At 49.6% G+C, this 24030-nt stretch overlaps 2 protein-coding genes across 2 annotated transcripts; both read left to right on the top strand.

The window, feature by feature from the left end:
• Window positions 1-2197: 2197 nt before the first annotated feature.
• Window positions 2198-6404, top strand: KRT14 (keratin 14). Its single transcript, XM_007942122.1, has 8 exons — window positions 2198-2740; window positions 3996-4078; window positions 4616-4772; window positions 4938-5099; window positions 5184-5309; window positions 5405-5625; window positions 5720-5763; window positions 6307-6404. Exons 1-8 carry the CDS (start codon window positions 2198-2200, stop codon window positions 6402-6404), a joined length of 1434 nt encoding a protein of 477 aa, XP_007940313.1.
• A 10870-nt stretch (window positions 6405-17274) lies between these two features.
• On the top strand, window positions 17275-22806 carry KRT9 (keratin 9). Its single transcript, XM_007942206.1, is given in 13 exon segments — window positions 17275-17415; window positions 17417-17516; window positions 17519-17823; window positions 17825-17872; window positions 18653-18731; window positions 18818-18975; window positions 19258-19381; window positions 19384-19418; window positions 20407-20532; window positions 20647-20691; window positions 20693-20871; window positions 21261-21460; window positions 22793-22806. Coding segments are annotated over 13 exon segments (1554 nt in total).
• The last annotated feature ends 1224 nt before the right edge of the window (window positions 22807-24030 follow it).

Here is a 24030-nt window from a genome sequence, read left to right as displayed (position 1 = left end):
GTGGGGGGAGCCATTCTCTGGAAGGAGATTAAGCAAGTCTGTCAGTGGTGGGTGGAGTGGGGTGGGGCCCTGGCTTACTCACATCCTCGAAAGCCCTCAGCGCGGCAGATTTGAGAGCCCACAGCCCCAAGTGTCTGTCTCAGCATTGTCTTCTGAGTGCCTAAGCCCTGTGGAAGGAGGGGACTTAGGAGGCAGGGGGAGAGCCTGCCTGGCTCTGCGTTGGTGGCATAGCAGTCAATGTGGGGTGGGGTAGGGGAGGCTTCGCTTTCCTTCTGGGAGCAGTTGATCCTAGGATGAGCGTTGGAGCCTCCAGCGGGGGATGTTGGGGCCTGTCTGGAGAGATAGGACGAGTCAGGCAGCCCCAGACATGATCACATTCCTCCCAACATGCCTGCCAGGGTCTGCGGAGCTGGGGGGCTGGCAGGGAGGTGGGGTGGGGGCTGGAAGGGGGTTCCTCTGGAGTTAGAGGGAGGGCTCATTGGGGGCTAGATCAAACATCCAGGCTTTGAGGATTGACACGGTAGCTGCAACAATGGGCTCAAATGTACAGATGATGAGGGGGAGTGGTGCAGGACCTGGCACCATTTCACTCTGTTATACATAAGATCACCAGGAATCCGAGTCCTCTTGACATCAGCTAACAACAATAACCCCTAAGGAACACTTTGGTGTGTGAGGGGGAGTGGAATAGCTGAGACTCTGATAGATAAACCCTCATGGACTCCTGGAAATGTCTCCTGATCCTCAGGGCTTCAAGTGTTGGGGACATTTGTGTCCACTCTGGCCACATCCTCAGCACTGCCTGCTCCACTCCCAGGTGTCCCAGGCTCATCCCTTCATCATCCCTTGGGCTAAATCCCATGACCACTCCACACGGGGTTCAAGTGAGGGGGCTTGAGGCAACCCCCCACCAGGACTGCCCTGGGGGCCTAAAAAGACATTGGGAGCTGGTGACAACCCCCCTAGACCTGTTCCAGGGCTGCTGCTCTACCCCCTTTAGAGTCCAAACTGGGATAAGACCATGCTAACCACCTTTGAGCCACACTAAGCTTACAAAACCCCTTCGCAGACATTGCCACCTTAGATTCTTGGAGCTGACTCTGCAGTAGGCAGGGTGGATGGCATTTACTCCCACTTTGCAGATGAGTAAACTGGGGTTCCGAGAGGGTGATGTGTCAGGTCTTGGGTTGCACAGGTGTGAATGGTAGAGCCTGGACTTGTTGACTCAAGACTCCATGCTCTTTTCTTATATTTCTGGTTGTGTCCATGAGAACACCTGTCCTTGGCCAGATTAGTCTGCCAAAGCTGTGAGCCCTTGAAAGCAGAGTGGTTAGTTCCTTGGGGTAGGAATAAAGCCCCCTGTATTTCCCTTTAATAGGGGTGTCAGGTGGGAGTCTGAGCCACCAGACTACCTGTATGTTTCAGGGATGTACCAGGTTCCTTAGCATAGCAGATCAGACCTGGGAAAGCTCCTGAGACCATCTTGCCTCATAGATGGTATCATTGTGACATGGCCTTGCTGGTGTTCCTTTAGCCAAGTGTCAGTCACCTGGAGCTGTGGGCTTCCTCTAACATTTACCAAAACCAAAAACTCTAACTCATAGTCACCCCCATTGGGTTTCCAAGACTCTAAATCTTTACAGAAGTGGACTGCCTCACCTTTCTTCCATGGAGCAGCAGCTGGTGGGTTTAAATCATTGACCTTTTGGTTAGCAGCCAAATACCTTAACCACTATACCACCAGAGCTCCTCTATCATCTAAGGGGATATTAAAGGCTCATCTAATTAATGGGGAACCAGCAGGTCACCAGGTTTATAAGGCTTTGCTCCCTGTTACGCTGGCTAAGCCCAGGTGTGGGTTCCTAAAGTTGCCATTCTGGGGGCGTATGGGAAAGTGTTGCCTACAGGCCCACACCTCCTTGTGTGAATCACGCCTGGCGGACAAGAAAGCCAAAAATGCCCCAAACAAGTGAGTTTACAGTAAAATATGACAGACATGATGAGACAGAGGAGAGGAGGGATCTGGCTGGGAGTTGGCACTGTCCGTGGGTGATGAAAGCCAAGGGGAATGGAAAATGCCAGGCCCGCCCCCTAGTCATGACTATAAAGCACTCGCATCCTTTTACAACTTACCTGAGCACCTTTCTCTTCTCTTTGCCAACTCTCTTGCTCACTGACTTAACTCGTTCTCGGCACCATGACCACCTGCAGCCGCCAGTTCACCTCCTCTGGCTCCATGAAGGGCTCCTGTGGCATTGGTGGTGGCTCCAGCCGCATCTCCTCTGTCCTGACCGCAGGCTCCTGCCGGGCCCCCAGTGCCTACGGGGGCATGTCGGTCTCCTCTTCCCGCTTCTCCTCCGGAGGGGCCTGTGGGCTGGGAGGCGGCTATGGTGGTGGCTTCAGCAGCAGCAGCAGCTTTGGTGGGGCCCTAGGTAGTGGCTTTGGTGGAGGATATGGTGGTGGCCTTGGTGCTGGCTTTGGTGGTGGCTTTGGCGGTGGTATGGGTGGTGGCTTAGGTGGTGGCTTTGGTGGTGGTGATGGGCTCCTGGTGGGCAACGAGAAAGTGACCATGCAGAACCTCAACGACCGCCTGGCCTCCTACCTGGACAAGGTCCGTGCCCTGGAGGAGGCCAACACTGATCTGGAGGTGAAGATCCGTGACTGGTACCAGAAGCAACGGCCCGCTGAGTCCAAAGACTACACCCCCTACTTCAAGACCATCGAAGATCTGAGGAACAAGGTTTGTGGACCAGGCAGCAGGAGGTGCCATTCCAGCTACCTTACTCTGGCAACAGTAGATGTCTTAGGCTACTGGCATATTTAGATTCCTAGGAAGATGGACCCCAAGCCCAGACCCCTTCTTCTGAGGCTCTGAACTCCCCATACAAGACTAGTCAGAGGGAAGATGCTCTCCCCCGTCCCAGCCTTGCTCCTACCCTTCTGGGCTCCGGGTTCTTAGGCCCTGTGAGATCAGTAATTCCAGCCCTTACATTATACAGAGGATTTGAAAAGTGTTGTGTGACCTGCTCAAGGCCACACAGCAAAGTATTGGCAAAGAGGAGACTAGAACCCTGGCCTTTCACCTTCCAGTACAAGAGACAGTGCAACCTGTTCTCTAGCACAGGGGTGGAGTGAGGCTGTAACGGGACCAGGCTAAACACCCTAACTGCTCATTAGCTCATTAGTCTGGGCTGTGGTGGATAACGCCCATGAGCCTTGGCACCTTCGTGACAGCCAAGCGGGCACAGAAACCCACAAAGACAATCAATCAAGGCCTATCTTATGTCCCCTGCACAAGAGGGGGCTGGGGTGGGCTTGTGTCATCTGACCGGCCCCTTCTTCCTGCCTCCTACTTCACCCAGAGCCTTCCCTGCTGACCCCGTTTCCCTTGCCTGGCTCTGCTGCCTTGCATGGATTAGGGAAATGAGATGATGAAGGAAGGAACTCCAACCCTGCTCAGGGTTCCATCTAGCTATGTTTCCTTTCTTGGCTTCCTCTTTTCTAATCCTCTGTACAAGCTGGATCTCATTTCTTGGAAAATCTCACCTGAGACCCCACATCCCGTGGGATTACAAAGGAATGTATATGGCTGCAAAGGATAGGCTTCTGCAGAGAAAGGAAGGTTCAGAACAGGAAAGGGTTCCAAAGAGCCTTTAGGTCACTTCCCTCACCTTTAAGTGAGGAACTTAAGGTCCTGAGACCTGGCTCAGATGTCACAGCAAGTCAGAGGCAGAACTGGAATCAGAAGTTAAGGGCTTTTTGATTTGAAAGCCAGAGCTCTTTCTGCACGTTCTGCCTACCACATATCAGCCAAGTCCTGGGTCAAAGTTGGATCCCTTGGGGTCAACCTTTAGGTGGCTGTGGTGAAGATTTGGGTGTCTGGAGAGAAGAGGGTACTCAGGCAGAAGCAGCAATGCAAAGGCTAATGAAAGCTGCAATGAAGTCTGGCTGGGGAGGTCACTTTGATAAATGACCTACGTTCTTCCATCCTTCAGATCCTCACAGCCACTGTGGACAATGCCAATGTAGTGCTGCAGATTGACAACGCCCGCCTGGCTGCTGATGACTTCCGTACCAAGTGAGTTTGTGGTGGTGGCCCAGAACCTCCAGTCTCCCCAGGGTGGGCCTTTTTGGAGCAGTGTTTACAAACAGTAGACCAGTGCCAGGAAGGCTGCATGGAAACCCCTTGGGGAGCTTGTAAAAATACCAACCTCTAGGCCCCACCCTTGGAGCTCTCATCCACTTATTTTTAGTAGGCTATCTGGGTAATTCTGATCCACAGCCAGGTTTGAGAACCACTGCTTTAGGGAGAGTTGCTCTCCACTTTCCCACCTGCCTCTGAAGTACAGGAGGTGGTCAAGTTTGGAGGTCTTGTGCACTGTTGCTTGCCTGAAGCTATGAGCACCACAATCCTCATCTACATTCTGCAGCATGATCACCTACTTTATTCCCAGTGCCCCCAGGAATGTTCAGCCTGAGCAATCAATGGGAACTGTGTCCACAAACCACCCACTACAGAGTACCAGCTATGGGAAGACACTGCATGGGATAGAGAACAAAGCCTTCAGTGTGGCCAGAAAGGGTGTCTCACTTCTCTTCTCCTGGGTCATTTCAGGTACGAGACGGAGCTGAACCTGCGCATGAGCGTGGAGGCCGACATCAACGGCCTGCGCAGGGTGCTGGACGAGCTGACCCTGGCCAGAGCCGACCTGGAGATGCAGATCGAGAGCCTGAAGGAGGAGCTGGCCTACCTGAAGAAGAACCATGAGGAGGTTAGACCTTATTGGGGAAGGCAGCTTCAAAGATAAGCTGAGGGAGAAGAGGTGGAATTGAGATGATGGGAGGGCATTAACCAAACCAAGAGCACCTTTGACTAGAGAACCTCAATCTTTTACCATGGGGATCTCCTGACTGTAGACTGTTCTCTGGTTGTGCAGGAGATGAACTCCCTGAGAGGCCAAGTGGGCGGAGATGTCAATGTGGAGATGGATGCTGCTCCTGGGGTGGACCTGAGCCGCATCTTGAACGAAATGCGTGACCAGTATGAGAAGATTGCGGAGAAGAACCGCAAGGATGCCGAAGAATGGTTCTTCAGCAAGGTGGGTGCCGTTCAAGATGGAAGGGGTCCAGGAAAACTTCTTTCCAGGGGCTCCTGGTGTGAATGACGTTCTTTTTTTCTCCAGACAGAGGAGCTGAACCGTGAGGTGGCCACCAACAGCGAGCTGGTGCAGAGTGGCAAGAGCGAGATCTCTGAGCTCCGGCGCACAATGCAGAACCTGGAGATTGAGCTGCAGTCCCAGCTCAGCATGGTAGGGATGCTGCCAGGCACAGGTTGGGTCCAGGGCCTGGGAGAGAGGCACTGACTGCCCTTATTAACCCCTGCCTCCCTTTCCCTCCCCTGCAGAAAGCATCCCTGGAGAACAGCCTGGAAGAGACCAAAGGCCGCTACTGCATGCAACTGGCCCAGATCCAGGAGATGATCAGCAGTGTGGAGGAGCAGCTGGCCCAGCTGCGCTGCGAGATGGAGCAGCAGAATCAGGAATACAAGATCCTGCTGGACGTGAAGACCCGGCTGGAGCAGGAGATTGCCACCTACCGCCGCCTGCTGGAGGGCGAGGATGCCCAGTGAGTGTCCTACCCTCCCCCCTGTCAATGTCCCCATTGCTCTCTCTTTGTGCCCCCCAAGTGTCTAATCGTTCTGCCCTTTCTGTCTTCACAGCCTTGCCTCTTCATTCTCCTCTGGCTCTCAGTCTCACAGAGATGGTAAGACCTTCTCCTCTTCATGTCTGGGGTTGGGACCACCCTGTCCTGCCCCGAGCAGCAACCTAGGGGCTTCTTGAGGGGCTGAGCTAGACTTTCTTCACAAAGTATCCCTATTGAACTTCCTGAGGTAGAAGGAATCGTTCTAGACCTACCTTATGGTTAGGAATTGGTGGTCTCCTTTACTTCTTCCACTCAATGTCTACAGCAGACCCCATGGCTATGGTGGTCAGCACCACAGGCAGGAACTTATATGGCTCTTCCTGCCAAGACCAGTCCATTTGAGTCAATTTGAACAGAATCAATTGGATCTGAGTTCTCAGGAAGATCCAATCTGTAGACATAGACTGTCCCTGACCTGAGGGAGCCCCAGTCTGAAAGAAATGTGCTCATGGTATCAGTGCTTGAGCAATAGTGAAGTGGTAATTAGGGGAGAGAGCAAGGAGACAGGTTCACTTAAATGTCCTCACCTCCTTGGGTTCCCCACTCCTGATTTCCCCATTGCCTGCCCACCTCTGATAACTCCCTCTCGACCCTCTTCTCCAGCGAGCTCCACCAGCCGCCAGATTCGCACCAAGGTCGTAGATGTGCACGATGGCAAGGTGGTGTCCACCCACGAGCAGGTCCTTCGCTCCAAGAACTAAGGCTGCACAGCACTGCTCAGGCCTAGCAGACCCCCTGCATGGATACAGAGCTCTCTGGGGGATCCCCTCTTCTACTCTCAAAGCATTTCCCACTTGGACCCTGCTTCACCTTTGCCCCCACCTGGCAATCAATAAAGCTTCATTTTTTTGAGTTGCACAACTCCCGCCTCTGCCTGGTCATTGGTAGGAGTGGAGGTGGGAGAAAGCGGGGGAAGCAATAGAGCTAGTCACAGCACCTGGCTGTGGCCTCTGGAACTGGGAGAAAGGGTTTGGGGGTGGATTGGGCTCAGGTTGCAGGATGGCTTTCATCATCTCAAAAAGTACAGATAGATGTGTGTACCAGGTCATATGTGGTGTCTTCTAGGGCATGAGGGAACATTCATTAATTCACTCATTTATTAAGTTCATTCATTCACCAGGTATCAAGTGCCTGTTATGTGCCAGGCACTGTACTATGTTAAGGGTTCTTAACATTTTTTGTAATAAGTGATTCATCTGAGAATCTATTGAAAGCTATAGATCTTTTCCTGCTCCCCCAAAAAAGCACACCCACACATCTGCAAACAATTTCATGGTCTTCATGGATCCCCTAGAGCTCATCAGTGGGGGTCCATGAACCCAGGTAAGAACTCATGCTCTACTGACAGTCCCACCTCCTTCCAACCCACCTGATTCTGCCTCCAGAGCTGGGTTTGAATCCTGCCTGCATTTAGTTGTTGACCTAGGGCAAGTTGCTTATCATCACCAAGCCTCAGTTCCAACATCTTTAAGGTGGGCATAATGACAACACCTGGCTCATGGCTTGTTGGGAGTATTAGCTGGAAGAATGCATGCAAAAAGCCTCTAGCACAGAGCCTGTTAGAGAGAAGACTCAACACACAGATGCATTAGTGATCTTGTGTGTGCTGCTGCTTATGTGTGGGGACTATCTGCTCACAATGAGGGCATTTTTAGAGGACTTGGGAACAGTGAATGATTTCCAACCCAGTTCTGAATGAGCTCCAAGAATGTGGAGAGTTTGAGTCTGAGTTTTCTTACCTGCCATGTAAAGATGGCAAACTCTGCTTCTTGGGGTTGAGGGGGGAATTCAATGACTTTAATGCTCCTGAAGGGCCAGGATTGGAGGAGCTTTCCCTTGGTGAAGAGTATCTTTCCCACTTTTTAAGGGTCTGGAAAGGAAGGAAAAAGGGGAGTAGCCTCACCTGAGTGAGTAGAGAAGATTCCAGCAGTAGGTGGGGCTCACCACCTCAGGCTAGGAAAGAGTTGACCAGTTACTGTGTCAGTTTTAACAGCTCATTTGTTTGAACAAACTTTCTAGGAGAAGTCCAGGGACACTAGGGTTGAAAAAGGCTGTTTGGGCAAAGGGGCAACAAGCCTGGCCTTTGGAATCAGACAATCTGGGTTGGAGTGCCTGGCTTGCCATTGATTAGCTGTGAAGAGTTTGGGCAAGATACTGAAGCCCACTTTGCTTTTTTACAAAGTGGGGAATAGAATCTCTTACTATATAAGGCTGGTGGAGGATGAAATGAGCTCATGCAGCCAACAAGTTTAGCATTGTGTTGGCACATAGTCAGTGCTCTATATACGGTAGTGTAAAACCAAAAACCCAAACCCACTACCATTGATTCGATTCTGACTCATAGTGACCATTTAAGACAGAGTAGAAGTGCCTCACAGGGTTTCCAAGGCTGTAAATCTTTATGGAAGCAGACTGCCTCATCTTTGTCCCATGGAGCAGCTGGTGGGTTTGAACCACCAACTTTTTAGTTAGCAGCTGAATGCTTTAACCATTACACCACTAGAGCTCCAATAGTGGTGTAAGAAGGTGAGTTGTTAAGGAAATGAGTGAAGTGCTATTGGTTTCTCTTGTTCTCACATTCACCCTAGGAAAGAGAGGCTGGCTTTGTGTTCCTGAAACTCTGGGATGTCTTTTTACCTGAGTTTTGTCATTAAGAATTTATCTGAGTGGTCCCTGGGTGCGTGGGCCATCCTGGAAGTTTAGGAGGTATAAGGGGACAATCAGGGAAGAGGAGGTTTTGAGAGATCTTTGAAGAATGGGAAGGATGAGGGTCTGTGGGTCCTAGAGGTGGTAGGACCCTGGTGGAGAGGGGCTGTATGAGACCTAAGGATGCTGGACCCTGGATAGCGGAGTTTCTAGCTAGGTAATGAGAATCCTGCTCAAACGTAGCATGGAATCGGGATTGGTCCACATTTGAGAGGCAACATGAGCCTGGACAGAGAGGAAAATATAGCAACATTTACCAGTGGGGATTGAAGATGAGAAGACCTAGCACGAGATTCCCTAGACACACCCGACCTGGGGGAGCCAGAGAGTAAAGTTTCCATCCCCAAAGGAAACTGATACAATTTAGAAGGATAGAAACACGAGGTTTCTTAAACTTGAATGTAGTGGGGGGAGATTCACCTCTAGAGTGGCTGCCATTACTGTTTGAAGGGGTACTTGGGAGAATTGGGCTTGGTTGAGGGTAAAGATGGCAGTCTGAGGCCACCAGGCTAAAAGGTAGACTCAGAACTGGGCGAGGAGGAAGTTGGTCATTGGGCTTAGAGGCACTCCCAGATCCCAAAGGAAAATGGCAGACAGGGCAGCTGTCCTAAGGTCCCAGGTGGACCCCACTACCCTTTGGCATCTCCCACATACTGGACTGGGAAGGGTGGAGGCAACACTTTGGATCCTGTTGTTGAACAATGCTCTTGTCTATAGAGCCTGGCTGTCATGAGTACCTAACTAAAGACCTGTGACCAACAGTTCTACAGTGGCAAGATTGCACTCCCCCTGCCCCACCTCCCAAAACAAACAAACAAACAAACAAAATCCCAGCTCTAAACAGTAGGAGATCAGAAAAGCAACTCAATAGCACAGGCTAGTGGAGGCAGAAGGAGTTGCCTTTCCGAGTCCTGGGATGGGTCACTTGACCTCTCTGGTTCCACTGTCCCCTAATGCATTCTAGGAGGTGTGATCCTCTTTCCGCCCTCTCAGGACACAGGATGACAGTGCTGCAATGGGCTGTGGAGGTGCCCCCTCCAATCTCCTCATCTTTGGTAGACAGTGGCCTGAGCCCAGCCTGGTGCTTAGGTCCCCTGGTCCTCAGCCCTGGATGGCTTCTTCCAGTTCTTTTTTCTCTCAGGGATGGGATGATGCTCAGAGCCCAATGGGACCAGCATGAATTTATTGAAATTCTGAGTTCCCTTCAGTATGTTTTTTTTTTTTTTTTTTTTTTTTTTTTTTTTTTTTTTTTTTTACTGGGAGAGGACCTCAAATGTGCCCAGAGAACTTGATAGGCAGTAAGTGGTATCTCTCCCTATGGTTATGTGATCAGGTGAATGGCTTTTTCCCAAGGCCACAGATGACCTATTGTTGTTGTTATGTGCTGTGGAGTTGGACCCGACTCATAGTGACCCCTCCTTGGGTTTCTGAAGTAGTATCACTATGGAAGTAGATTGCCCAACCTTCCTTCCGAGGAGTGGCTGGTGGATTTGAACTACCAGCCTTCTGGTTAGCAGTCAAGTGCCTTAGCACTACACTACCAGAGCTCCCACAGATGACTCGGTTTGGGTAATGTGGCCAATTAATCCTGCAGGCTGATGTCAGAGCCAGCAACCACAGAAGGCCCCAAGTCCAGGAGGCTGGGATCCCTGATGTCCTGGCTGGGCTGCCCCAGGGGTTCCCTGGCTTATCTCACTGAGCTTGGATACTCTCTCACAAAGGGGAACAGGAGCATCCAGGGACTTGCAGGGCAAAGGCCTGGCCTCAGGCAGACACACGTCAGGCAGCAGCTTCTCCTTTTGTCTTTGGCTGGGCCAGTCCTTTCCTGAAAGGGCTTCCCTCTGTGGGACTGTTAGCCATAGGGCCAGGCCTGAGAAAGAAAGCTTTTTTCTTTGAGGTATTCTGATGGACTCAGCATGAATTTCGGGGTGACTCAGCAAAAAGAGACATATACAGATAGAGATACAAATGCATATAGACAGAGACAGAGAGAGTCAGACAGATACAGAGAGAAAGAGCAGATAGTGAAAGTCCCCTATGTCATTCATTCACTGAATGAATTTACTGAAGATTGCTGTTCTAGGTGTGGAGGACATAGAGGCGAATTGAGACAGACTGCATAAGGAGAGAGACAAAGCAAGGAGAAAGGCAGAGACCCAGAGAGGGGGGTAAGGTGGGGGGCTTAGGGCCGAGAGGAGCCCTGGCCTGTAGCTGTCTTAGCTCCCACTCCCTGGAGGACAAATCCCGGCTCCACCCACTGCTGGTTTAGCTCTGTGACACTTAACCTCTCTGAGCCTCAATGTCTTCCTCTCTAAAATAGTCTTAAAATTTGTACCCATCTCATAGCGTAGCTGTAAAGATTAAATACAATAGTGCAGGCCTTGCCTGGAACACTGCAATGTCTCTCAAAAGAAGGGGCTGTGTTTTCCAAAGTTTGTCTCTTCTGCCAGTCCCTACGGAGCACAGATCCTCACTCTCACTGGGACCTCAGTGAAAACTGGATGGATTAACTGATTATAAGCAAGAAGGCTGAGAGCCCAAGGCATCCAGACTGTCCAAAGGGAAGTCGGAGGGGGGACGGGACACAGTGTCATTGAGAGTGAGGAAAATGTCCCACTCTGTGCCCTGTATCAGGGGCTATACAAGCATTAGCTCTTTTAAGCCTCACAATAACTTCATGAGGTCAGAACCATTTTTCTTCACCCAGATTCTCTTCTTGGTTGAACCCACTGCCCGTTAGTCATACTGGCCTTCTGTTCTTGCAGCCACTTTGGTCCTTCCCACCTCAGGACATTTGCATGTGCTATTCCCTCTCCCCAGGCTGTTCTTCCCCATTTCCCTTCACCTGACTCACTCCTACTCACCCTTCCCTCTGGTGTCTCTTTCTCAGGAAAACCCTCCCTGATCCCCCAGACCTGGCCACCCACCTTGTTATGTGCTCTCCATACATTTTCCCGTCAATAGCACTCACCCCAGTTTTGCATTATACATTCATTTTTTGAGAGTCTGTTTTATCTCATACCTGTCCAGCAAGGCAGGGGCTAGGTCTGGTTCACTTATCACTTTATCCCTAGCATTCCATACAGTGAAAAAAAACCAAAAACCAAAAAAAAAACAAAAACCAAACTCACTGCCATTGAGTCGATTCTGACTCATAATGACTTCTCATGGGTTTCTGAGGCTGGTAAATCTTTATGGAAGTGGATTGTCTGGTCTTCCTTCTGCGGAGTGGCTGGTGGCTTTGAACCACCAACCTTCTGGTTAACAGTCAATGCCTTAGGCACTCCACACAGCAGGTGCTCAATAAAGAGCAAATCAGATTTACAGTAAGCAAAACATTTCAGAGAGGAGAAGCCAATTTCCCAAACTAAATGGAGGAAACTTTAGATTCAGATCTGTCTAGCTCCAAAGCAAAGCCCTTTCCCTCTCTGCTCAGCAAGGCTGACATGACCAGGGGGAGCCAACTGAAGCCTCACCATATCCCCACCCTCTCTTCCATGCCTCTTGGTCTGGTGGGGCCTGGCTAGGTGGGTAGTGGCCGGTGCCAGTGTATGAGGAAAGAATAAGCGTTGACAGACAGGCACAGACACAGTTCTTGCCAGCCTTGTGCCAGGAGACAGCATGCTCCTGTCTAGATCCATAATGGTGAGGCAGGCCCACTCAGCAAGAGAGGAGCCCTGACTCAGGCCTACACTCCTGCCCCCAGCAGCCAGCTACATGCTGACTCAGGGCCCTCCCCAGGTTCCACCTCAGGCTCAATGACTGACAGCTCAGCTATTGCGCAAGCATCTCCTTGCTCCCACCCTGTGCTTTCCTGGCCTGCAAGTCTCCAGTGGAGGGCCCCTCCCCCTTGGAGGCCCCTTGTGGGTAGTATCCCTGCTGTCTGAATCCTCGCAGCCCCTTTGTCCCTGCATGCTGAATCTGCTGAGCCTGCACAGGGGCCACAGAGTGGAAGTGCAGACACTCCTTGAGTCTCATTCACATCAAGGTGTGTTGACCTGCGTGGGCTCCATTTCTCCTTGCTCATTCTTTGAGGTTTCCATTGGAGATATTGGAGGCCCTGAGAGGGTCAAAGAGGGAGCCATGCAACACAGCCTAGAAGCAATCAGTCACACTGGCCAGGGCTCTCTTAGCCTCTTCATCCCAGGACTCATCTCGCCCAAGCTGGCCCCCTATGCCAGGCCCCTTGGGAAAAGGGAAGTGATGGTACCCAGCTGCAACTGGTCCCCAATCTGGACCCTGGGGATTGTCTAGCACAGCAAGTGCTTCTTCCTATTAGGAGCAGGGCCAGAAGTGGGGAGGAGAACCAGATGTGGGAAGGAGGGCCAGAAGGGGAGAGGAAGCTCAGATGTGAGAAGAATTGGCAGATGTTGGGAGCAGTGCTGGGTGTGGGGCATTGTTGCACATTCCTCCAGAGACCTCCCACCCCTAGCAAGGCATTATGTACAAACTGTCCTTATCCCCCTGAAACTCTATACGAAGGAGCCCTGGCGGCACAAGTTAAATGCTTGACTGATAACAAAAAGGTTGGTGGTTCAAACTCACACATTGGCTCTTTGGGAGAAAAGTCCCAGCAATCTGTTTTCATAAAGATTACAGCCTAGGAAACCCCATGGGGCAATTCTGTTTGTTTCGTGGAACTGGTAAGAATTCAAGTCTACTCAACAACACCTACTAACAACAACTCTACTTAAAGGGATTTCTTAGGAGGAAATCAAGGCCACGGCCACAGGGGTAGGGAGGGTGGCTGGGAGGGCACTAGCACTGAATGGGAGCTCCTACTGTCTCCACTCTACTGCTCTCCAACCACTTGCTGGGGAGGCCAGAGGTGGGAGCAGAGGTGGCCACAGGAAAGAGAAGCAGGCAGATATGCAGGGAAGGCCCAGATGTGGAGGAAGGGGCTGGGACTTCATAGCACTCAAATAAGGCATGTGGTCAGAATTTCCTCAATCCAAGCAGAGATCAGTCAGAAAGTCCAAAATTCAGGGATTAGCTGTGCAGAGGTCCTTTGGGCAGCTGGGAGCTGGATGGAAATCTGAGGCTGGAGCCTGCCACTCAGGCCTGGAAAGGGAAAGCTGAGGAAGTGCTGAAGGTGGAGGTTGGTGGGCTGGCCACCAGGACTGGAAATGGACTAGCTCTCAGGAGATCCAGTTGGACAGTGGGCTCCAGCTGGGAGCTTCTGGTCAGTCATCCAAGCCTCAACTTCCCTGACATTGTCAAGTCTTAGCATCTTCCAACACAATTGTATTTGCAGAGAACAGCAGGGCTCCAGAGGTGGTGGTCTACCTGCTCTACCTGCCGCTGTCCATCCCCACCCCGCCTCTGTTCTGACTTCTCCACTCAGCTCCTAGAACCTGTGGTTTACATCCCAACCAGAGTGGTGACAACAGCGTGGCGATGGGGCATGGGGTGGAAAGGGCAGCAGAAGGGGGCCAGGCCAGGGTGGCAGCTGCCCAGACCTCAACCCACATTGCAAGCAGATTCTGGGCTCATCAGCTAGCTTGGCAGGGGCCCTGGGGAAAGGTCTAGAACCATCCAAGAAAGTAGAGAGGGCATCAACACACTCCCACCAACCTTGCCCTGAGTTTGCCAGGTGACAGGCACTCACAAAACACCTTCACTATTCTCTGTACCACCTATTTAAATTTTAAATTAGCATATTTTGTACACCCTTGAAATACTGATTTTATCACATATGGCAAATCAGCTCACCTTTCCTTCCAGTGAATGTATTTTATAAAGGAGGTGGAAACCTTGTGTTAGCACCCAACATGTGAAAATCAGAATCACTTGCTAGAAATAGAAGTGAATTCATAAATCATTTACTTATTAATAAATAAAAGTAAATATATAAGTAAATATTTATATTTGACTATATAAAAAACCAAAAAATAAAGGATAAATATTTAAAAATAAGGGTATAAAGAAATGTATTTATTTATAAATACATAAATGTCTAACTAGATACTGTTACTTCCTAAAGGTTCAGCACCCACGGCCAGCTCTCATTTTGTTAAACAGGGTGGTTGACAGATGGGGAGGGGTGTTATAGAGCCCCAACTTGACTAATCAAAAGACTGTAAAATATAAGAAAGAAATATTTTCTCAGTAAGTGATTCAATACTATTTAACACAGTTTGTTTATCACCTGGGTTTTTGGGTGGTGCAAATGTTTTGTGCTTGACTCCTAATCTAGAGGTTGGTGGTTCAAACCCATTCAGTGGTTCTTCGGAAGAAAGGCCTGGTGATCTGCTTCTGTAACTAGTTGCTGTTGAGTCAGCCAAGAAGAGACTATCAAGCAGTTCTTCTTGTAACACTTGGGAGTCACCGTGAGTCAGAATCAACTTGACGGCAATGGGTTTGGTTGGGTTTGGTTTTGTGCATCATCTAAAATCATCTCAAGGACTCATCCTTTAGGAAGCCTGAACACCATTTAGTCTCAGCCCAGAGGCCACTGCCTCTTCCAGGCTTGCTGACCATCCCAGCTTCTCTCTTTCTACCTTCAGCTCTTATTTGGGCTCTTAGTATCTCCACCTGGCACGACTGATTATCTTTCCTCCTCCCCTTATTTCTTAGGATCCTACTTGGACCAGATACCATGCAGGGTGAGGACAAGATGGGCAGATGCAGGTGTCGAGGAGCTGCTGCTGCCTACTGGGAGAGCCATGAAGGTTCAATGTGAGAAACTACCAGGAAGTAAAGTGCAAACCCAGAGGGAAGCACCCAGGAGGGCTTCACAGAGGAGGAGGCACATGACTGGACCACCAAAGATGAGTAGGAATTTTCTGGGTAGAAAATAGAGGGACATTTCTGTTAGCAGGAACCACATGTGCTGAGCATACCCAAGGTATGAAGGGTGTTTGGGGAGCATTTTGTGGGTAATGTGGTCAGACATGGGTTAGAAAGACTACTGAGGCTGCAGTGTGGTGGAGGGTTCAGAGGGACATGGGAAAGTCAGGAAGTGCAGTTGGGAGTTGCTAGTAAAGTTCAGGTTAGGGCAGAGTTGAGAGGGAGCTAGGGGGTTGAATAATCAAAGGCAGTCCATTATTTCTTGAGTGCTTATCATGCTTAGTTTACTATGTGATGGGCAACTATTAGTACCATTCTTTTGCAGAGGAGGGAGTTGAGGCACAGAGTAGTTAAGGAACTTACCAAGGTCCCACAGCTAGTGAGCACAGAGCTGGGACTAAGCTCAAGACGTCTGGCACCAGAACCCACAATCTTCTTCACTGCCCTCTTCTGGCCTTGGTGACCAGAATATGCTGCTGAGTTTCTGTCAGGAGCAGAGAATTGCAAGTTGTAGGACTAAGCCACAGGAGCTCTGGTAGCATAGTGCCTAAGGCACTTGACTGCAAACCAGAAAGCTAGAGGTTCAAATCCACCAGCCACTCCTTGGAAGGAAGGTTGGGCAATCTACTTCTGTAGTGATACCGCCTAGGAAACCCAAGGAAGGGTCGCTACGAGTTGGGGCCGACTCGAGGGCACATAACAACAATAATAGGACTAAGCCACACATCTCCGTATCCCTCCCAGGGCTCAATATGGTGTAGACAAGGTCAATTCCACACTCACTGTGGGGCCCTACTTTAAAACCAGGATAGTCAAGGCACTTACATTCCTGCTCAGAGATCAACTGCCATTGAGTTGACTCTGACTCATGGTTACTGCTTGTTGTCAGAGAAGAACAGTGCTCCACAGGGTTTTCAATGGAGGACTTTTTGGAAGTAGATCAGCAGGCCTGTCTTCCCTGATGCCTCTGAGAGCCTCCAACCTTATGGTTAGCAGTCAAGTGCATTAACTGCTTATATCACACATGGACTCCGTCAGCTGGTATTAAACCAAAAAGCCTGTTGCTGTTGAGTCAATTCTGATGTATGGAGCCCCATGTGTTACTCCATAGCACCGTTCTTGGACTTGAAGGCAACAGGTTGTTTTTTGGGATCTTATGAAAGTAGTTTGTCTAGGCCTTTCTTCTGAGGTGACTCTGGGTGGCCTTGAACCTCCAGCCTTTGAGTTAGCAGCTAAGTGAGTTCACTATTTGCACCACCTAGGGACTCCATCAGCTGGTATTAGTATCACTTTATTTAGATCCACTGTCTTTCCAAATCCTTCACATGCTGGTCCTGAGCCCTGGTGGGTGTGCTGCTTTGACTGTCTCAATCTTCCTGCCATGCCTCTCTCATCTCCTCCATCAGACTGGAGTCTCCTGAGGGCAGGGCCTCTTTCTCCCCAGTCAGACTGGAGGAGCCCTGAGAACAAGGACTGGGCTCCATGAAGACAGGGGCTGTGTTTCCCACTCACACTGGGAGCTCCCTGTGGGCAGAGGCTGTGCCCCCTCCATCCTCTATCAACCAGTCCTTAGTACTCAGGGCCCAGCACAGCCACAGTGGACACAAACAAGGTGGCCGGGGGGAGGAGATAGTAATAATTATCACAGGGAGGTGGCTCTGTACCTGCAGTTTCTGTCCCAGAGGGGCTGAGTTTCTGACCTGCTGTCTGGACCAGCCGGAGACCAAACTCCAGGATCTAGGTCACCCCCTTGGCAGGCAAGCTGATTTATGTACCCCTGACAGCCTAATATCATCAAACTACCCCACACAATGGAGAGAGAGAGAGGCTGGGCTGCTGCTGGGCAGTGACAAAAGAACACTGAGCCTGGGGCAGCCGGCCGCCTCCCAGATCCCAGACCTCCTGAGAGTCTGTGGGGGAAGGGGGGAGGCTGGTGCAGATAGAAGGCACACCCCCAGGTGTGCTACCTTCAGCCAGGGGTATAAGTAGGCAGTCCCAGGGTCAGCTCTGTACCTTGCACTCCAACTAGCAGCGTTCCGACAACCACTTCTCATCATCCCGAGCTTGGGCAGTGCCATGAGCTGCAGCCAATTCTCATCATCCCACCGGAGCCGCAGTAGTTGTTGGGGTGGTGGGGGCAGCAGGGGCAGCATGAGATCTTCCTTCAGTTGCTTCAGCTCCTCAGGGGCTGGTGGAGGAGGGGGCAGGTTTAGCTTTTTATCCCAGTAGTTATGGCGGGGGAAGCTTTGGGGTCTGTGGGAAGGGAGGTGGCAGCAGTTTTGGCTCCAGCTACAGTGGAGGATCTGCAGGTGGTTTCAGTCTGGTAGCTTTGGTGGAGGTTTCAGGGGCTTTGGTACTGGTTCTGGAGGAGGTTTTGGTGGGTCTGGGGGCTATGGTGGTGGTTTTGGCTGTGGTTCTGGAGGGGGCTTTGATGGTGGTTCTGGAGGTGGGTTTGGAGGAGGTAATGGTGGTATTCTGACTGCTGATGAGAAGTCCACCATGCAGGGCCTCATTGCCCAGCTGGCCTCTTACTTGGATAAGGTGCAGGCACTAGAGGAGGCCAACAGTTATCTGGAGAATAAGATCCATCAGTGGTACAACAATCAGGGCTCTAAGAACTTCCAAAAAGGACTGTTCCTCCTACTATGATACTATTGAAGATCTCAAGAACCAGGTAGGTGGATGAAATGCTAATTTTTCTCTCAGAAAATCAATCCTATCTCTCTCTCTTTCTACTTCAACTGAATTCCCACAGGGGTCTGTCTTGATTTTGCCAGTTCTGTTGGACTCAGACACATATGCTGGCTGTTCAAGTGATGCAGAGGATCTAGAACTGTGAGGATGGAAGCCACCCACCCACACATTCACCCACCCATCATCCATCCATCCATCCATCTGTCTATCCATCTACCTGTCAATCACTTATTTATCAATCCACCCAGTTTAGTGAGTGGGAGCCCTCAGTGTTGCTCTGGGCAAACAAAGTGATGTGCCAGACTTGGTCTCTGCACTGGAGGAGCTCACAATCTGGCTACTTATTCTTCTTACCCATTCCCCTTGCTTTCATATGCTGTTTCTTGTCCATCCTTTAGAGCCCAATTCAGTAACCATCTCTTCTCTGAAATCTTTGATTATCCATAGCAATAAGTCCTGTCTTCTTTCCTTGAATTCTTTTAAGGTACTTTGGACTTTGTAGTTGGCTGTGGGTTCCTTGGGAAACAGTATGTCACTGATCTCTAAATCCCACAATACCCTTTGTAGCAGACCTTTAATTATTTGTGGGATGAATGAACAAAGGGCACAGTAGCATCCTTGCTGAAAGTCTGTGTCAAGGACCGGCTGTTGGAAGCTCCTCCTGCCTCTGGAGCATCTTGCTGAATGCATCTTCACCTCTTACGGCTTTGCCTGGCTTCTTTTCCTCCAAGCAAAGGACATGTTGTCTTCCCTTTTTCAGATTGTGGATATCACGGTGGGCAATAACAAAATTGTCCTGGACATTGACAATATTTACATGATGCCAGATGACTTCAGGATGAGTCTTGCTTCCTTCTCCTTCTCCTCCCACTTCCAGTGTTCTGGGGTCCCTGCAGGGACTGATGACCCCTTGCTCATTCCCTCTTCAGGTTTGAGATAGACCAGGACCTGCAGCAAGCCATAGATGCTGACATCAATGGCCTATGCAGGGTGCTGGATGACCTGCCCATGCAGAAATCTGACCTGGAGATGCAGTATGAATCTGTGCAGGAAATGATGGTCCTCAAGAAGAACCATCAGGAGGTATGGTCCTGGCTACTTAAGGCTTATTGGGGAGGAGGAGACAGAAGTTCAGAGGCAGTAGTGGAGGGAGCTATGGAGCATTTCCTGGGGAGTCACTCCCTCCCTTACTCTTTAGGAAGACACTCCCAACTCCTCCTTAGCATTGCCTAAGGCGATGGTTGGGCTTTGCCTTCAGAGATGTGTCTGCCTATTTTTTTATTCTGGAGGGAATTTAGGGAGAGAGTAGAAAGGTTGTAGAGATGAGCCACTTTTATGATCTCATATCCTTTTCTTCCCTTTCAGGTGATGAACCAGCAGACTGGGCAGAACTCTGGGAATGTCAGTGTGCAGATGAATGCTGCTCCTGGCCAGGATCTCGCCAAGGTCCTCAGTGACATATTCCAAGAGTATGAGCAGATCATAGCTAAGACCATAAGGACATTGAAGAGCAATATGAGACTCAGGTGAGTCCACCATCATCACTTTGTCTCCCATCTCTTCATCTTCCTATCCCTCCATTCCACCCTTTTGTATCCCACCCTTCCATCCATCTCTTACTCTTCCATTTTCCACCTTTCAATCCTTCATCCTCCCATCCCTCTATCACTCATTCCTTCACCTTCCCATCCCTCCATCCCTATCCTTTCATCCTCTCCCTATCCCTTCCTCCATCCTCCCATCCTTCCTTCCATCTCTTAATCCAGCTGTCATCCATCTACCTATCAATTCATTCATTCCATGCAAACATTTATTTAATTTTAATTTTTTTATTGTGATTTGGGTGAAAGCTTACACAGCAAATTCATTTTCCATCCAGGAGTTTATACACATTTTGTTTCATGACATTGATTGCAATTCCCCACAAGCAAACATAGTTATTGGGTAGTTTCTTGGTGGTAGATTGCTTTTATGTGAAAAGCTGGATCTCAGAGATGAGCCAAATAAGACTGTTACTCTTGAGAAGCTCATGATATTTTAGGTGTGTATGTGAACAAAAGCAGAGCATGAACAACTTACTCTGAAGCTATGTGATGTAAGACTCTAGTATAGAGTCCTACAGTGCACATCCCACTGTAGACTCTGAGCTCCTTAATGGTAAAGACTCTGTTCCCCTTCCTCCCTGACTCTCCAGTGCCTAGCATAGGGAGTGGCACATGAGAACTTAAGTCTCTGTGTGTATGCGTGTGTGTGTTTGGAGAGTGGAGGAAGTCTGAAATAAGTTTAGAAAGATGGTTTGGGGACAAAGTATGAAAGGGCTTGCAATTCTGGTGATGAAGAATGTCAGACTGAAACCTTGGATCTGGCTGGAGGGTCCTAGTGCTCAGAATGATTTGGCTTTGACCTTAGTTTAGCTTTGGTGCTGAAGATAAAGGTCCTGGTGGGATGGGACAAAACCTTGCCCACTACAACACCTGGCATAGCCTGGTCCTCACTGAGCCTTTGGATTTTCAGATGACCCAGATTGAGCAGGAAGTGACTATGAGTGGCCAGGAGATGGAGTCTAATACCAAGGAGTTGACCCAGCTCTGGCGCAGTGTCCAAGAGTTGGAGATGGAGCTGCAGTCTCAGCTCAGCCTGGTTGGTAGTCCTGCTTCAGTCCTGCTGCTAGTGTGGGGCATTGCATGGCTTCTGGGGGTGGGGAGGAAAGGAGCTATGATACAGCATCCCTCTTAACACTCTCTTATTTTGAAGAGATCGGCCCTGGAGAAGACCTTGGAAGATACCAAGATGCTGCTCCTGTGGCCAGCTGCAGCAGATCCAGGAGCAGATCAGTAACCTGGAGGCCCAGCTCACGGAGGTCCGGGTGGCGACTGAGTGCCAGAATCAGGAATGCAGCCTTCTGTTCAGCATCAATACATGGCTGGAGCAGGAAATTAATGTCTACCGTGGCCTTCTTGAGGGTGGCCAGGAGGACTTGTAGGTGCCCCAGGACCCTGTAGAATCTCTAGATACCCTGATGCTACTCCAGCCTTTATGGACAAAGGCAGCTAGGAAAGCAAGTTTATACAAGGGTCTCATGGGTTGAGGATTTCTTCAGCCTGTGGGGGTATCTCAGGGTATTTGGGCTTTGGAAAATGAAGGTGACAATGAAAGAAGGGACTGTCACTCTGCTCCAGGGAGAGGAAGATTCCATAGTTAACATCTGGAGGCTGTCCTCTCCCAGGTAGGGTGCCAGCCCAGCCTCTGTCTTCCACCCCATAGGAAGAGAAACTTAGGAAGAATCATATTTGGGTCTTGACTCTGTCCAGATCCATCTGGTGGGTGCTGGAGGGGGTCATTCAGTTCCCTGTTTCTTTCCTCTACAGTTAATCTTCTGGAGCTGGACAAATTGGCTTTGGAGGTGGAGGAGGAAGTGGAGGAGGAAGTAGAGGAGGAAGTGGATTTCAAGGTGGAAGTGGAGGCAGCTATGGTGGAGGAAGTGGTGACAGCCACGGAGGAGGAAGTGGAAGGCAATCCCAGCCCCAGTCCTCTTCCTCAAAATCTGGTGACTGTGATGATACACAAGGTAAGGAACACCTGTAGGTTATGTGGAGGAAGGCATAGGTGTGACTTAAGAGTTAAAGTATTGCTCCTTTTTCAGTATCTTTGAGCCTCTCTGGAGAATACATATTTTGAACAGAACTAGATTTTAGGGGAAAGCTCTGGTAGCGTAATGCCTAAGACACCTGATTGCTAACCAGAAGGCTAGTGGTTCAAACCCACCACCCACTCCTTGGAAGGAAGGTTGGGCAATCTACTTCCATAGCGATACTGCCTCAGAAACTGAAGAAGGGGTCGCTATGAGTCAGGGCTGACTTGACGGCACATAACAACAACAAGATTTTAGGGAGATCTCTAGTGAGGTATTGTAGGACCTGTCCTCATTCTGAATTGATCATTATTTTTGACAGAGCTTTGGACCAAATTTACACGTGACTCTAGTCTCAATAGTCTGGGAGATGGAATGGGAATTGTGTATTGTCTTGTGTATTCCCTACAACACCATATGAGGCAGATTTTACTATTATTTCTGTTTTGGAGAAAAAGAAAATGAGAGGATACATAACTCACTCAAGGGCATACAATTCATATATGAGAAACTCAGTCCTCCACAGCTGGTAGTTATAACATGAGGATGAGGAGACTCAGATCAGCAAAAGTTCAGGTGGAAAAGGGATTTTAGTCAATTGTTGGCTTGTCCAAGCCAGTTATAGGATGCAACTACCAACAGGGGTGTATACTGAATGTCATAATCTAGATGTAAGAAAGAGTCACAGGTAAAGTGGTCTCTAGGTCAGAGAGAATTTCCCCACATGCACACTATTTTTTTTTTAAAATACCATTTTAATTAATTAATTATTTTTTGGGTACACATTGATTTCTATAAAGTAAAATATATAATACAAAATTATAGTAAAAGGCTGGATAGCATGACTGGGAATGTTTAGATCAGAAAAGGTTTGAGGTATCTGGGAGCTGTCTTTCTGCGGAGTGTCTGGTGTGGCTTTGTGTGTCAAGGGGCCCTGTAGAGCCATGGATGGGCATCTAGAGGCAGAGGCTGTCTTAATACCCAAGGGATTTTCTAACAAAATTGTTGAATGGTGGCAGGGCTGCCTCATGAGCTCCTCATCCTGAGAAATGGATGAGCATCTGCTGAGGTTGCTGCAGGGGAGATTCAGGACTTGGACGGGGGGCACTTCACTGGGTGAACCGCAGGTCCCTGCATCACAGGACTCTCCAGCTCTTGAGCTCCAGACTCCTTGCTCCCAGTTTCCCCATCTTTTCCAAGGCTCAGCCTCTCTGTCTCCTACTCTAAGTTGTCTTCTCACTCTCACTTCTCTCTCCCATCTCTTCTCAGGCTATCAGATGTGATACTAGAGCTCCTGAAAGCTTTCCATACTCAGGCTCTGCTGAACATCCCACAAAGGGCAGAGCTTGGATGGAACCTGCTCATTGCACTCCAGCATAAGAATGGCTGGGGATAAGCCCTGGTGCCCATTTGGCTCCTGTGGTAGTTATGTTTGTGTGTCAACTTGTCTGGGCCTGGTTGAGTGGCTGGGCAGCTGGATGTAGTAGTCCGCATGATGAGACTGGCAATCAACTCCATGGTGGGATCTACTGTGAGCAGCTGAGTAGCTGTCTTTGGGTATGTGGTCTGCTTCCTGTATATAAGGAGAAGCTTTGAGAATGGTCTCTAGCCTACGGCACGCTTGAACACTGCATGTAGCTGTGTTGTTGCTCAGCAGCCTGCCATGCTCTGCCGACCTTGGGACTTACAATGGACTTAAGTTAATGGCCTGCCGTGTGGTTGGGTAACACCAGGACTGCCTTTTTACTTGTCAACCCTGGGGCTTCTTAGCCTCAGCAGCCAACAGCTGTCTGAGTGAAGAAATGACTCTAGCTCCAGTGGGCCGTGAGCAGGAGGCAGAGCTGGACCTCAAGGTTGAGGGGCTTTCACTCAACCCCTAGAGCCTGGCCCTTTGAACTTGGACTTAAAGCCTCCAAACAGTGAGAGAATAAACTCCTGTTTGTTAAGGTTGTCCCATTCTTGGTGTATTCTTGTCAGAGTGGCACTAGGTAACCAGAACAGCTCCCTCTTCTGCTTGGCTTTGATGTCCTCAAGGCAAGGAGACCTCCCTTCTTCTTTCTGGCCTGGGGATGATCCCACTCCCTGCCTGATCCTGACTTTCTAATAAAACTCTTACTGCAAATCAGAATTTGGACTTTGACCCATTTGTTCTTTAGGATTTAGAAGGGGCAGAATGGAGTGAAGAGAGAATCAATCAAAGCCACTTTAAAAAAGATTGGTTAGCTTTTCTGTCCATTAACTTTTGCTTGTAACAAAACATCCCCCAATTTAGTGGCTAAAAAGAGCAGCCATATATTTAGCTCATGATTTTGCAGTTGGCAATTTAGACTGGGTACAGCTGGGCAGTTCTGGACTCCTCTAAGTATCCTTTATGCAGCTGGGTGATTCTGCTTCTGGGGTGTTCTGGTTCCCTAGTGCTGCTCTGACAAGAATATACCACAAATGGGATGGCCTTAACAAACAGGAGTTTATTATCTTACAGTTTGGAAGCTTTAAGTCCAAGTTCA

The sequence above is a fragment of the Orycteropus afer genome, unplaced genomic scaffold (assembly GCF_000298275.1).
Source record: "Orycteropus afer afer isolate SDZICR_OR568_19922 unplaced genomic scaffold, OryAfe1.0 scaffold00085, whole genome shotgun sequence".
NCBI classification, from domain to species: domain Eukaryota; kingdom Metazoa; phylum Chordata; class Mammalia; order Tubulidentata; family Orycteropodidae; genus Orycteropus; species Orycteropus afer.
The sequence above is the reverse complement of the archived record's forward strand: the minus strand, read 5'-3'. Positions and strand labels throughout refer to the sequence as shown.